Consider the following 12602-nt stretch of genomic DNA (forward strand, 5'->3'; position numbering starts at 1 on the left):
GGGTAGGAATTTTTTTTTGGATGGCGTTTTTTTAAGTGAGTGTTTTGATTAACAAAAATGTTAAAGTAGATAATATCCCATACATTGTCTTTGTCACTTTCTACTTATTTATGTTATTTCTTTAAATCTTGGTTAGAATTACAGTTGGTTGATCTGTTGTTACTTTAAACCTGAGCAACTCTCATGTCTTTTTAGTTGACAGAAAGTACCCAAATGGCTGCCCCTTGGCGAAGATAAAATCAGGAGGATTTTTCTTCATGAATCATATTCCACAATTGCAATATCGAGCAGAATAACGAGAAAGCACAAAGCATAATATTGATGGTAAATCCTTAGAATTGACATTTGTTAAGTACTTTGCTTCCGAGTAATAGCAACCAGCCACACTTACTGGAAGACCTTGTAGTCCTCCATCACCCGGTGCTCCATTCTTACCAGGAAGTCCCTTAAAAAAGCACCGAATATTGATCAGAAAGCAACATAAAGGCTTCTTCAGGTTCGACAGTGATCAAATAGCTTTAAAACTCATTCACCTTAGAACCAGGAAGTCCAGGGATTCCTTCCCGACCGTCTGGACCTGGAAGACCCTGTGAAAGCAACAACATTTCCTGCAGTTTGCAAATAATTGCTTAAATAGATAGCTTTCTGTGTGCATTGAACGGCTACATTGAAACCAAGTTAGCTGGAAGATATCCAATTTTGACATTTTATTTTCACTGCAATAATTTAGTGAAGTTAGCTTTAAGTAAAACAAAGTAAGACCTGTAGAAATAATGTTGTCAGTTGGCCTCTTTTAACTTTAAGGTAGAATTTTTAAGAACAGATTAAGTGTCTGTTGAAAGTGAGCTGCACGTTTTTAAATCAAGGTTATTTTGCTGAGCATTATTTTGGCAAACATTTAGCTGAAGAGACTAAAATAAATAGTCTCTGATAATTTAAGGGCTTTTTGCAACCCCCGCGACCCTACCGAGGATAAGCGGTACAGATAATAGATGAATAGTTAATAATGGAATAACCATCAATTGATGTGAATTTCCGTGCTCTTTAGCAACTCATAACTTTGAGTTGACCATACGTTATAAGTTTTCCCCATATTTTATTTGTTTTTTTTTATCATTTCAAATTGTGTGCACAGTATAACAATATCTGTATGGGAATTTAAAAAAAGGGTGATTCTGTGTTTGGAGCAACATTTCATGTCTGCAACTTCCTCTTACCCTGGCTTTTCTCTAAAATCTAAGAAATGTTAATAAAAAGCACTTTGATTATTGAGTATTTGCAATCATTTATCAAGAAATAGAATGCCCTTCAAATGTTATTTTCTATTTTCAATAACTTTTGGTAACATACATGCTCAATTTTATTTTATTGGTTATTTGGTTGGGTAGTGATAACAATAATAATCTATATTATTAATATTATAATACATATATATTTATACATAATATTAACTTCATATGCTATAGATGTATGTGTTTGTGAACGTTTAAAAAAAAAAGATTTGTTGGTAAAATGTTGTTAGAAAATGGCAGGGTGGAAAACATTCAGAGACACCGTTTAAGAAAACAAGCAATAATCATAATTTTATCCATCCTTAAACCTGAACAAGACACAATTCTTAGTGGTAAACATATTATTGTTATAATAAAATCATAAAAACATGAAACCTAGGATATTTCTTCAAAAAAAACACAACACCAAAATATTATCTCTCAATATCATATATTATATTGCAATGATTAATACGATGTAGGATCCTGTAACTTTTAGTCAAAGCTAGATTAAAAGCTAGTGCTCACAGCTTCTCCCTTTGGTCCTGGTGGTCCCTTGTATCCGGAAGGACCTGGATCCCCCTGCAAAGACAACGAGATCATGTTTTAAATTGACCATGAAAAGAATGGCACACTGTCAATTAATAGACTCAAAGTTCTTACTTGCACCCCCCTGGGTCCGGTCTCCCCGATGGTTCCTCTTTGACCCAAGTCTCCCTAAAACAATCGAGAACAAAGACATGATTCGTCTAAACCATCTGCACATATATTCAGCAATTAGAGATTAGGGATTTTATGTTACAGTCTTTCTATGACTGTATCAAAATTTCCTAGGAACACAATTCATGCCCTGGATTTAGGATATTTCTAGGACCGGGAAATTATTTTTAGTGACAGAACTTACTGGAGCTCCTTGGCGGCCCTGAGGTCCCAAGTCTCCCAATTTCCCTCGGGGTCCCTGTTTAGAGACACCTTGGTCACAAATGACACTTAGTCTGTAAATGTACTGGATATTTAGTGTCTTACCCTTTCGCCTTTGGAGCCCACAATTCCCGACAAGCCTTTTGGTCCGGCCGGGCCCTTGAGGTAGAATGTCAGAATGTGTGTTAGCTAATACTAACTAGTCGTTATTTCTGTCATTACTGTCTGAGTCAGGCACATATCTACTTTAAAATGATTATTGTCTCTGGGAATTTTACAGACTTACTTTCACTATTTTATCAGTTGGGCACGGTTAGTGTCGCGTTCCCATATAGTTAGCATTACATAGATGAACATTAGCTGTGATTAGGATACCCTCAATAAACAGAGTATTTATATAACTTGAGAGAGCATCTTGAACAACACCCAACTGAATTGACACCTTTAATACATGTGCTCCTGATGGGTTTAAATATATAGGCTGGGATTAGAACTGGTTTTGGGGGGACCACATTTCTGTTTATGAAGGCACCACTTGTAAAAGTCTGTTACATTTCTTAGTTGGTTTGAGTTTATGCTAGTATAGCTATTTTCATAACCTTTGTGTAAAGTCTTAAGTAATATCAAATTAATTAATACATATAAGCCCCAAATTTTACAGAATTATATTTTCTTATGGCTATATATAGGACACATACTAAAGTGGGGTAAAATTGTACTCTACCTGATAATCATGGGGTTCTTTCACCCGCTAACTTTTTAACTAAGTGAATTACAATAGAACAAGTATGGGCAACCTAATACTGGTGGGTCCCACAATTGGTCATCAGTGCTACTCCGGGGCCACCTAAGACTAACTGACCGACTGAATGATTAATCATTCTGGTGATGGTCTCGGTGTGGATGTTTCTTACTGGTCGTCCTTGAGATCCAACATCCCCCTGAGATCCTTGTTCACCCTCCTCGCCCTGGAAGAATTTTTGACCATTCAGAAAACTACTAGAGATATATATAGAAAATGAATGAATTATCAATGCAAAATATGGACAATAAATCAGTTTAGTAAAGTTTTACGGCAAGGTAAAGAACAAGAATTACACCTTGTGTCCTTGTCGACCAGGCTCTCCTGACTCGCCCTTCACACCTTTGTGACCCTTCACACAGAGAAAGAGCACTCAAACAAACAAAAACACCAATACAAAGCGTGTTTATTTATTTATTTTACTTAGAAGGTTGAAAACTTACTTTCATGCCAGGAAGTCCAGAGTGTCCTGATAGTCCTGCTGGACAAGCGCTAGGACACTATTACAACAACAATAATTATACACCATTAAATACACTGGCTTGTATGGCTGATGATCTCATCTGAAGCAGCTAATCTTAGTTAACAAATTCAAATTTGCTACTTGATGTAACACATTCCTAGGAATTGACTTACAGACTCCTAACTCGACAAATTTTCAAGTGCTCTTGTGTAAAACTCACCAGCTCCTGTCCCTGATAAACTCCTGGTGGACCCTGGGCCGAAATTATTAAAACATTGTCGCAATTCAATCATTGGCTCCAGGAAACAAGACATTTGTAGCACCATCCGAGTGGAATTTACCCGCGGTCCCACGACTCCTGTAGCGCCCACTTGGCCCCTCTTGCCACTTGCTCCCTAGCAATGACACACAACTTGAATCTCTTCAGTGTAGCAAATTGAAGATGATGGTTGCCATGTTAGTACTTACTGGGGGGCCCACTTTGCCCATTTCTCCTGGAAGTCCATCAGTCCCTGGAATACCCTGCTCATTTAATACATAATTAATTTAAAGTTTGTTTTTGTTTGTTTTAAAGACAATTTAACTTTGCTTCCAAGTGGTGGAGGTGGAGAGTTGTCAGGGAAAAGTGTTGGCATGTGTTTTCAAGAAGGTTTGCCTTGCTGTACATTTTCTGTTAATCTGGTACTCACATCCAAGCCAGCTGGTCCCACACCCTGCAAAAGGTAAATCATATACTCATTACAATTTAACAAATATTCACATGTACAACCACTCATGTACTCACGGGCTTTCCTGCTGGGCCAGGTGGTCCGGGATCCCCCTGAGAGAAAGATAATGCAGACGGTGATAAATGTTCAGTTGTCGAAGAATATCATTCTTTCTTAGATTGAAGTAAAGAAAATTTAATTAACCAGGAACTCACTTTTGGTCCTTTTACTCCCACTAATCCTCGATTTCCAGGAGGTCCAACAGGTCCCTACACAAGACAAGAACTTTGCTGACAGAAATCTGCAGTATGTCACAAAAGTGAGTACACTCATCACATTTCTGCAGAGATTTTATCACAATGTTTAATACAACACTGAAGAAACATCGCTTTGACACAATGAAAGGTAGTCTGTACAAGCTTAAATAGCAGTGTAAGTTTATTTTTACCTCAAAAAACTCAAAACATAGCTATTAGTAGCCCCTGGTAACAAAAGTGAGTAGCCCCTTAAGTAAAATTTCCTGAAGTTCAGTATTTTGTGTGGCCACCATATTTTGCAGAACTACTTAAATCCCTCTGTCTATGAATTCCACCAGAGCATCACTAATTGCCACAGGAATGCTCTTCCACTCCTCCATGAAAACATGACTGAGCTGGGGGATATTCAAGATGTTGTGGTTCTCCACTTTCCACTTGAGAATGTTCTAATGGATTTCAATAAGGAGACGTACCAGGCCATTCCATCCCCTTTACCTTATGCCCTTTTAGAAAAGCCATGGTCATCTTAGAAGTCTATTTGGGGTCATTGTCAGGCTGGACCATTGTTTCTGGAGGGAAGGGATCATTCTCTGCACCAGTTTTTTCACACTACATCCTTGAGTTTGTGTTGCAACTCCCCAACTCCAGTTGCACTCATGCAGCCCCAAACCATGACATTCCCAATACCATGCTTGACTTTAGGCACGACACCAACATGTTTGTACTCCTCACCTGGTTGCCACCACACGTTTCACTCCATCTGAGCCAAATAAATTCATCTTTCTCATTAGACCAGATCTTTCCAGTAAACTAGGGGTGGGCAAACTTTTTGAGTCGCGGGCCGCATTGGCTTAAACATTTTTTGAAAGGGCCAGGAGGAGAAAAAAATGTTGATTACATTTTTTTGTATATAGCGATACATTCTCAAATACAAACCTCACCAATACCTGATTGTAGCTCCTATGCTGTTAGACAGAGCAAAGAAAAGCTACCTGACTTGTTCTAGGTTTGAGGAGTGGTAATATTTATTTTGTTAAATATGTTTAATTTCGGGCAGCATGGCGGGGCAGTGGTTAGCACGTGTGTGGCACAGTTCTGAGGTCATGAGATCGAACCTTCCTGTGTGGAGTTTGCATGTTCTCCCCGTGGGTTGCGTGGGTTTCCTTTGGGCACTTCAGCTTCCTCTCACATTCCAAAAGCATGCATGTCAGGTCAATTGGCCGGTTCCGAATTGTCCCTAGGTATGATTGAGAGAGCAAATTGTCTGTCCCTGTGTGCCCTGCGACTGGCTGGCAACCAGCTCAGGGTGTCCCCTGCCCACTGACCGAGGACAGCTGGGATGGGCTCCAGCACCCCCGCAACCTTACTGAAGATAAGTGGTGCAGATAATGGATGGATGGATGGATGGATGGATGAATGGATGGATGTTTTATCTATTTTTCAGTTTGATAACCGGTCATCTACTCTAATTCCGTTGTCAACCTACTTTTAGTAGCAAAATTTACGTTTACCTGCACTGATAGGGTTTAGAATTAACAATCAATCTTTTTGGTGTCAGAATAAGTTACACAGTAATACACTTTGAATTTCAATGACAGTTCAAATGACTGACAAGAAGGTTCATTAAATAAGCAAAGAAAACACAATTCCAATGTTTTCCAGTTCAGGGGATCCCAAATGCATGGGTGGAGAAGCACCTTTTCCGTTACTGGCTCCATTTAGTAAACCATGACCTTAGTTTACACTTCTTTTCATTGTCTCTCAGTGATGTTCAATCCATCCATTTCCTGTGCTGCTAATCCTCACTAGGGTTGCAGGGGCCTATCCCAGCTATCTTTAGGCAGTGGGCAGGAGACACATTGAACTAGTTGCCAGCCAGTCGCAGGGCAAACAGAGACAGACAACTCACTCGCTCAATCATACCCAGTGACAATTTGGACCGGCCAATTAACCTGAGATGAATGTTTTTGGAATGTGGGAATACGGGAGGAAACCCACGCAGACATGAGGTGAACATGCAAACTCCTCACGGAGAGGCTACATTAGCTGGAATTGAACCGTAGATCTCCGCACCGTAACCACCCCCCACCATGCCGCTGTTGATGTTCTACATACTGTACTACTTAGCACAGAGTTAGCATCTACCACATTATAACTTGTGAGACACCTTAAAATAAGTTAGCCAAAAGTTAGCAATGTATGAAGTTAGGATTTGATTAAACTCATTCAATGGTAAAAAGTGGCTCATTGGAAACTTTTTCGACAACCTTTTGCACGGACATAGTTACCTCATTTGTCAGCCTCTTATTTTACTGCCCCTCTTGTATAACAATGATGGAAAACCACTTCAGTCTTTGCATTTGTGAATTCTTACAGATATTGCATGTAGCTTATTTATGCCCGGAATATACTGTGATAAAACCTTCGAAGGAACTGTTCATTTTCAGCTCCTATTTTGACTGACATCTCGTCTCATGACCTGGATGTAAAAACGAACATGCAGAGGAAGAAAAGTTGTTCCTCAAAAAAAACTCTTATTTCAAAAGTGAGGTCTTGCTAATGATGACAGCTACCAATCATTAGCCCCTCAAGAAAAAAAACAAGTGATTCTACCTCACCAGGATATCACAGAAAATTTATGTTGAATCAACAATTATTTGTCATTCTGGTACGGTGAAGATATTGTATCCAAAATGTTTGTAGGTTCCGCAAATTGGGCAAAAGTGTGTTGTCTTCAAAAAAATATTCATAAAACTTTACTGTAATATATAAATTGCAATTTCACTTTTCCAAGATGATCTCTTTTTTTTCATACAAACGGATATTCCACAAATTCTGACCTATTTTCATGACTGTCTATTTTCTGGTTTTTGGGTTACACATACAGCGACACACAGTTCCGTGTTTTGCTTTTGGTGAATTCCGTTAAATCGTCTTCCTGGTTTTATGTTGCAATGGAAGGCCGAGTCCACTAGCAACAGAGCCTCATGACACACTGGCTACATTCTGCTGCATCCCCCAAAGACATCCCTTCCACCCCACCCACTTATTCCACACAAAAAGAGCCCTGTTTAATCAGGAAGTTGCCAGGGAGCACGGTGCATGTTTTACTTCTTATACTTTCGCTTGGTGTGAGTCTGGAAAACACTTTGTGCTTGAAATCGGTCGGCCAGAAGGATATCAGAACGTAAAATATGCAAGATGTGTTTTTTTTTTAATTCTAATAACAATAAATAAAGTATATGCTTTTTTTGTTACCTCTTATTTCAGTTGAATTTCATTAACGCAGGCACACCGATAATTAATTAAAAGATTTGCAACCTCAGTGGAAGTGTTTAAATCTATACTTAAGTTACACTCATTATATATTCTTTAGCTTATAAATGATGTTGACCTCCTACTTTTGTTTTTTTGGTCATCAAAGGCCGCATGATGGCCCACCCATAGCGACAGGTGTGATGCACACCATCATATAGAAGCTGTTGCATCGGTGTGGCATTTTGAGACACAAAGCTTGTTGCTGTCAACTGGACGTTTTGCATGATTCCTGTTATTACATTTAATTGATGTTGACTGTGTATTGTCTGTTGATGCCCTTAGAACATCCACCTGTGAAGCACCAATCCATTGTCACTGCTCGCCTATTGCTGCCTGGTGGCTGTTTTTTTGCCATTTGGTCTACCCAAAATTGAACTGCACGATCCATTATCCTCTATTGCAAATTGCTTCAGGCGGGGACCAACAGAGCGCATGTTTGTTGGGCCTGAAGGCTCTTTTTTGACGTTATTTCGGGCCTAAAATGCCCTGGTGCAGCCGCAATGCATTATCCTCGATCCCAAATTGCTGCAAGTGGGGACTGGCAGAAGACAATTACCGGTATGTAAAGCATGCCGTTCTGGCCGGCATAAATTGAACTGCTTTGTTTTGGCTGGGAAGCATTTTCCCCACTCGATTTTTGGTGCGAGTTGGGAGAGAGCAAATTTGTGTTGTGCGCGTCAGCTGTTTTTGTCCATTCTCTGCTTGAATTGAACTGCACCCGTATAGATGCAAGAGATCCTGTTCTGAACAACCTCTGTAAATTTTAACTCAGTGTAAATTCAAACTCCTTTTGTAAACAATGCAAACTGAGGCTGCAAAGAAAATGTAATTGGCATGTTATGTTAATGACCAGCTCGGTAGCCTTGGGGGTATGGCGCCCGCTCCGAGACTGGGAGGTTGCTGGTACAAGCCTCGGCCGAGTCATACCTAAGACTTACAACATTAGTACTCATTGCCTCCCTGCTTGGCGCTCGGCATTAGGGGTTGGAATTGGGGGGTTTGGTCACCTAATGACTCCCAACACATCAGTTGGGTTGAGCGAGGGGGCTGGGAATCCCCTCCTCTGTATCAATCTCCCAGAAAGAATCAGGAATGTGTTCTTGAGTCTAGCCACCTCCCACTAGGGGGATTTGGCTCCGGTATATATATATATATATATATATATATATATATATATATATATATATATACAGGGTTGGGTAGGGTTACTTTAACTTGATTACTTTCAAGTACTTTTGGATTACTCCAATACCAAATATGCTAATAAAAGACAAAAGAAACTAAATATGAATAAAATGACTAAATTTTGTGCAGGCTTGGGGGGTAACGGAATACATGGAACGGCAAAAATGATGTTGGCAAGCTGTTTGGATTTATTTTCATTTTGTTTCTGTCGCAGTTTCTGTTAGTTTTGCCGGAGATCAAAGAGATCAAAGCCAGGAGAGAAAGCTTACCACGTGTTGTGAGTCATATTTTTATTCATATGTAGTTTTTTTGGCTTTTATTAGCATATATATGTATATATATATATATATATATATATATATATATATATATATATATATATATATATATATATATATACAGAAGGCACTTTTATCGGGAGGTATGTCCTGGCCTGCCTAAAATGAACAGCACCCGCACCGCAGCAATGCATTATCCCCAGTTGACTATTACTGCAAGCAGAGCCTGGCAGATCACATTTAGCATCAACAAAAAATTGAGTTGTTTCATTAGACTACGCTAAGGATAAGACAGATAGATAGATAGATAGATAGATAGATAGATAGATAGATAGATAGATAGATAGATAGATAGATAGATAGATAGATAGATAGATAGATAGATAGATAGATAGATAGATAGATAGATAGATAGATAGATAGATAGATAGATAGATAGATAGATAGATAGATAGATAGATAGATAGATAGATAGATAGATAGATAGATAGATAGATAGATAGATAGATAGATACTTTATTCATCATAATTAAACTCTCTTCTGCTATTCTCTAATGTTGTACAATGATAGTATTTACATTTTTGTATACAGTTTTATATACACACACTTATATCATATCACAGTTCATGGATCCTTTCACCGCCAAGGTCGTAGGGACCCCACATAATTTGGTGTGTCTTGGGCAAGTACCGCCTGGCAGCGCCTATTCCTCTGTAGACCGTTCTTTTGGGTAAGTATTTATGTCCCCTAAAAAAGATGGAAGGGGGGCTACTTTGTGGATTTTCGCAGATCGTGGGTTGTCCTGTTCCCTCTTACCTGTCATATTAAAGTTATCAATTGATATAAGTTATCGCAACTAAATATTTGGATAGAAAAAAACTAAATATTTGGATAGAAAAAAACTAAATATTTGGATAGACTAAATAGTGGTTTCAGTTCGTTATTAAAGGTCACAATTGGTCATTATTCCATTCAGGTAGTAAGATGAAATGTTAATTTGCCCCATTATTTGTGTACCTCATCTTTTCATGTTATCGTTTTGTCTCACTTACGTCTGCTCCCGGAAGTCCTGGTGCTCCAGGAGCTCCGTTTTTTCCGTTATCCCCGACAGGACCCTGAAAAAGAAGTATAGTATGCTTGTGTGTTCTACGTGTGTGTTTGTGTGTCTTTTTGTGGTCACTCACTGGTCCGCCATTCACTTTGGAGTCCACCCCTCTTTCGCCCTGAAAAAATGCACACACATAAGAGGACACTCTCATTGGATTTTTTTTTAAGTGAGCTGTCACAGGCAGTTGATTAGTCAACATTAAATTTGGTAGACATGTTTTTCGGGGCCAAGAAAAGAAGTCTGCAGATGTTATATCTGTACGGAAATTGAAGTTTGCATTATATATATTTCACACTCTTTTTTCAGCATTCAAATGCCGTAACCAATGGTGAGTTTAATATATAATAATTCGTTTACTTCCGTTATTTTGCCAAAGAATCTGCTTTACATTTTATTGCACTACTGTTACAATACACTATCTTGATTGCACTATTATTAAAACTTGGGTGATTCTCCAAGCATACCTCGAAAATATTTTTGGCTATCAATCTTAGCATTCTTTTATTTTATGATTTTCTTTTGAGTTTTCATTATTCACCCTGGAGTACCATGTCTAATTTCATTTCAAACAATGTTCCCTGCGTTGTCATCGATGACAATGAAGACTATTTAGTACAATTGAGTTTTTTCTCAGAACTGCTTCAATTTACAGTTTTCTAAATTAAAAATCAGATTCTTTTGCTGCAAACCAACGGGGCATACGATTCAAAAGCACTTTTTCGAATTGTTATTTTCAATTTTGTGCTCAATAGTATGAATGAGCGAGTAGTGCATAGCGATACCAGGTCTTATCAGTGAACTGAGACCACACCTGATTGTGTATCAGTACTAACAACTGCTATTCATAGTCTTTGTTTTGAATAGATTGTTGTGTATTAAAATAGTCGACATATGAGTACTTTGTATTAATATTGTGAAACACTTTGAATTGAAGGGCAGCACGGCGGCGCAGTGGTAAGCGCGTGTGCGGCACAGTTCTAAGGTCTTGGGAACCTCCTGTGTGGGTTCAAATCCAGCTACCGGACTTCCTGTGCGGAGTTTGTATGTTCTCCCCGTGCTTCCGTGGGTTTCCTCCGGGCACTCCGGTTTCCTCCCACATTCCAAAGACATGCATTTCAGGTGGATTGGCCGGTCCAAATTGTCCCTAGGTGTGATTGAGCGAGTGAGTTGTCTGTCCCTGTGTGCCCTGCGATTGGCTGGCAACCAGTTCAGGGTGTCCCCTGCCCACTGCCCGATGATTGCTGGGATGGGCTCCAGCACCCCCGCGACCCTACTGAGGATGAGCGGTGCAGCTAATGAGATGAGATAAGACTTAGAATTGAGTAGTTCTACTTGTAAAAAAAAGTTTTATCAAAATACTTTCCCCAAAAAGAAAAGTTTTCGCTGTTGTCTGTTGGTGAGCTACAGTTTTGAACATTCAGTCAAATTGTGGTTGCTAAATAATTTAAGTAATTCTTTAAAAACAATTGAAAAATGTATTGAAGTAATTGAATCAATTGATAATCTTCACAAACTATCTAAAAACATTGTCTAATTTCAATACAAATGTATCCTATGGCGCATTGGTTAGCGCGTGTGCGGCACAGTTCTGAGGTCATGAGAACGAACCTCCTGTGTGGGGGTTGCATGTTCTCCCATTGCTTGCGTGGGTTTCCCACATTCCTAAAACATGCATGGCAGGTTAATTGGCCGGTCCAAATTGTCCCTAGGTGTGAATGAGCGAGCGAATTGTCTGTCCCTGAGTGCCCTGCGACTGGCTGGCAACCAGTTCAGGGTGTCCCCTGCCCACTGCCCGAAGATAGCTGGGACGGGCTCCAACACCCCCGCGAACCTACTAAGGATAAGCGGTGCAGATAATGGATGGATGTATCCTATGTTTAGAAACCAAAACATCATGCTCAATTGCAGCGTGGAGTTCAAACTAAATTTAAAAGAAATCCCTAATAAATTGAAGAAATTGTATTATTTTTATGCATTTCTCTCATTGATAACTGAAAATGCGGCAACCGTAGCCATACTACACTTTCAACATCCTGATTTAAGCAGAGCTGTGCTCAAAATTTTGATAGACAGGCATTTTTTTACAGATATGCCAATACTTGGGGGAAGGCCTTGAGTCTTGCCTTGAATTTTATCAAACCACCTACAATTACAGGAGCTCCATTGAGATTGAGGAATACATCTATGACATGTCCCCTTGTATTAACATTTATGCACTCTCCCCCGCACACACAAAAACGGGTTTATGAACTAGTTTGTGTGGCTTTAGAAGGAAAAGAGGCTTTTTTATG

General features: G+C 39.3%; 1 protein-coding gene across 1 annotated transcript in view; it reads right to left on the reverse strand.

Moving 5' to 3' along the window:
* Nucleotides 1-12602, reverse strand: part of col9a1a (collagen, type IX, alpha 1a) — a 35735-nt gene that overhangs the window by 17025 nt on the left and 6108 nt on the right. Inside the window, exons 3-19 of the mRNA XM_088342275.1 lie at nucleotides 10388-10426; nucleotides 10256-10318; nucleotides 4380-4433; nucleotides 4242-4277; nucleotides 4147-4170; nucleotides 3926-3979; nucleotides 3799-3852; nucleotides 3678-3710; nucleotides 3438-3494; nucleotides 3293-3346; nucleotides 3107-3160; nucleotides 2298-2351; nucleotides 2176-2229; nucleotides 1935-1988; nucleotides 1800-1853; nucleotides 534-587; nucleotides 392-445 (exon numbers count right to left, since the gene is read on the reverse strand). Of these exons, the coding sequence (XP_088198401.1) occupies nucleotides 392-445; nucleotides 534-587; nucleotides 1800-1853; nucleotides 1935-1988; nucleotides 2176-2229; nucleotides 2298-2351; nucleotides 3107-3160; nucleotides 3293-3346; nucleotides 3438-3494; nucleotides 3678-3710; nucleotides 3799-3852; nucleotides 3926-3979; nucleotides 4147-4170; nucleotides 4242-4277; nucleotides 4380-4433; nucleotides 10256-10318; nucleotides 10388-10426 (846 nt within the window). The remainder of the gene's footprint in view (nucleotides 1-391; nucleotides 446-533; nucleotides 588-1799; nucleotides 1854-1934; nucleotides 1989-2175; nucleotides 2230-2297; nucleotides 2352-3106; nucleotides 3161-3292; nucleotides 3347-3437; nucleotides 3495-3677; nucleotides 3711-3798; nucleotides 3853-3925; nucleotides 3980-4146; nucleotides 4171-4241; nucleotides 4278-4379; nucleotides 4434-10255; nucleotides 10319-10387; nucleotides 10427-12602) is intronic.

This window comes from Urocampus carinirostris, chromosome 8 (assembly GCF_059441175.1).
Source record: "Urocampus carinirostris isolate Australia breed hairy pipefish chromosome 8, RoL_Ucar_1.0, whole genome shotgun sequence".
Taxonomy (NCBI): domain Eukaryota; kingdom Metazoa; phylum Chordata; class Actinopteri; order Syngnathiformes; family Syngnathidae; genus Urocampus; species Urocampus carinirostris.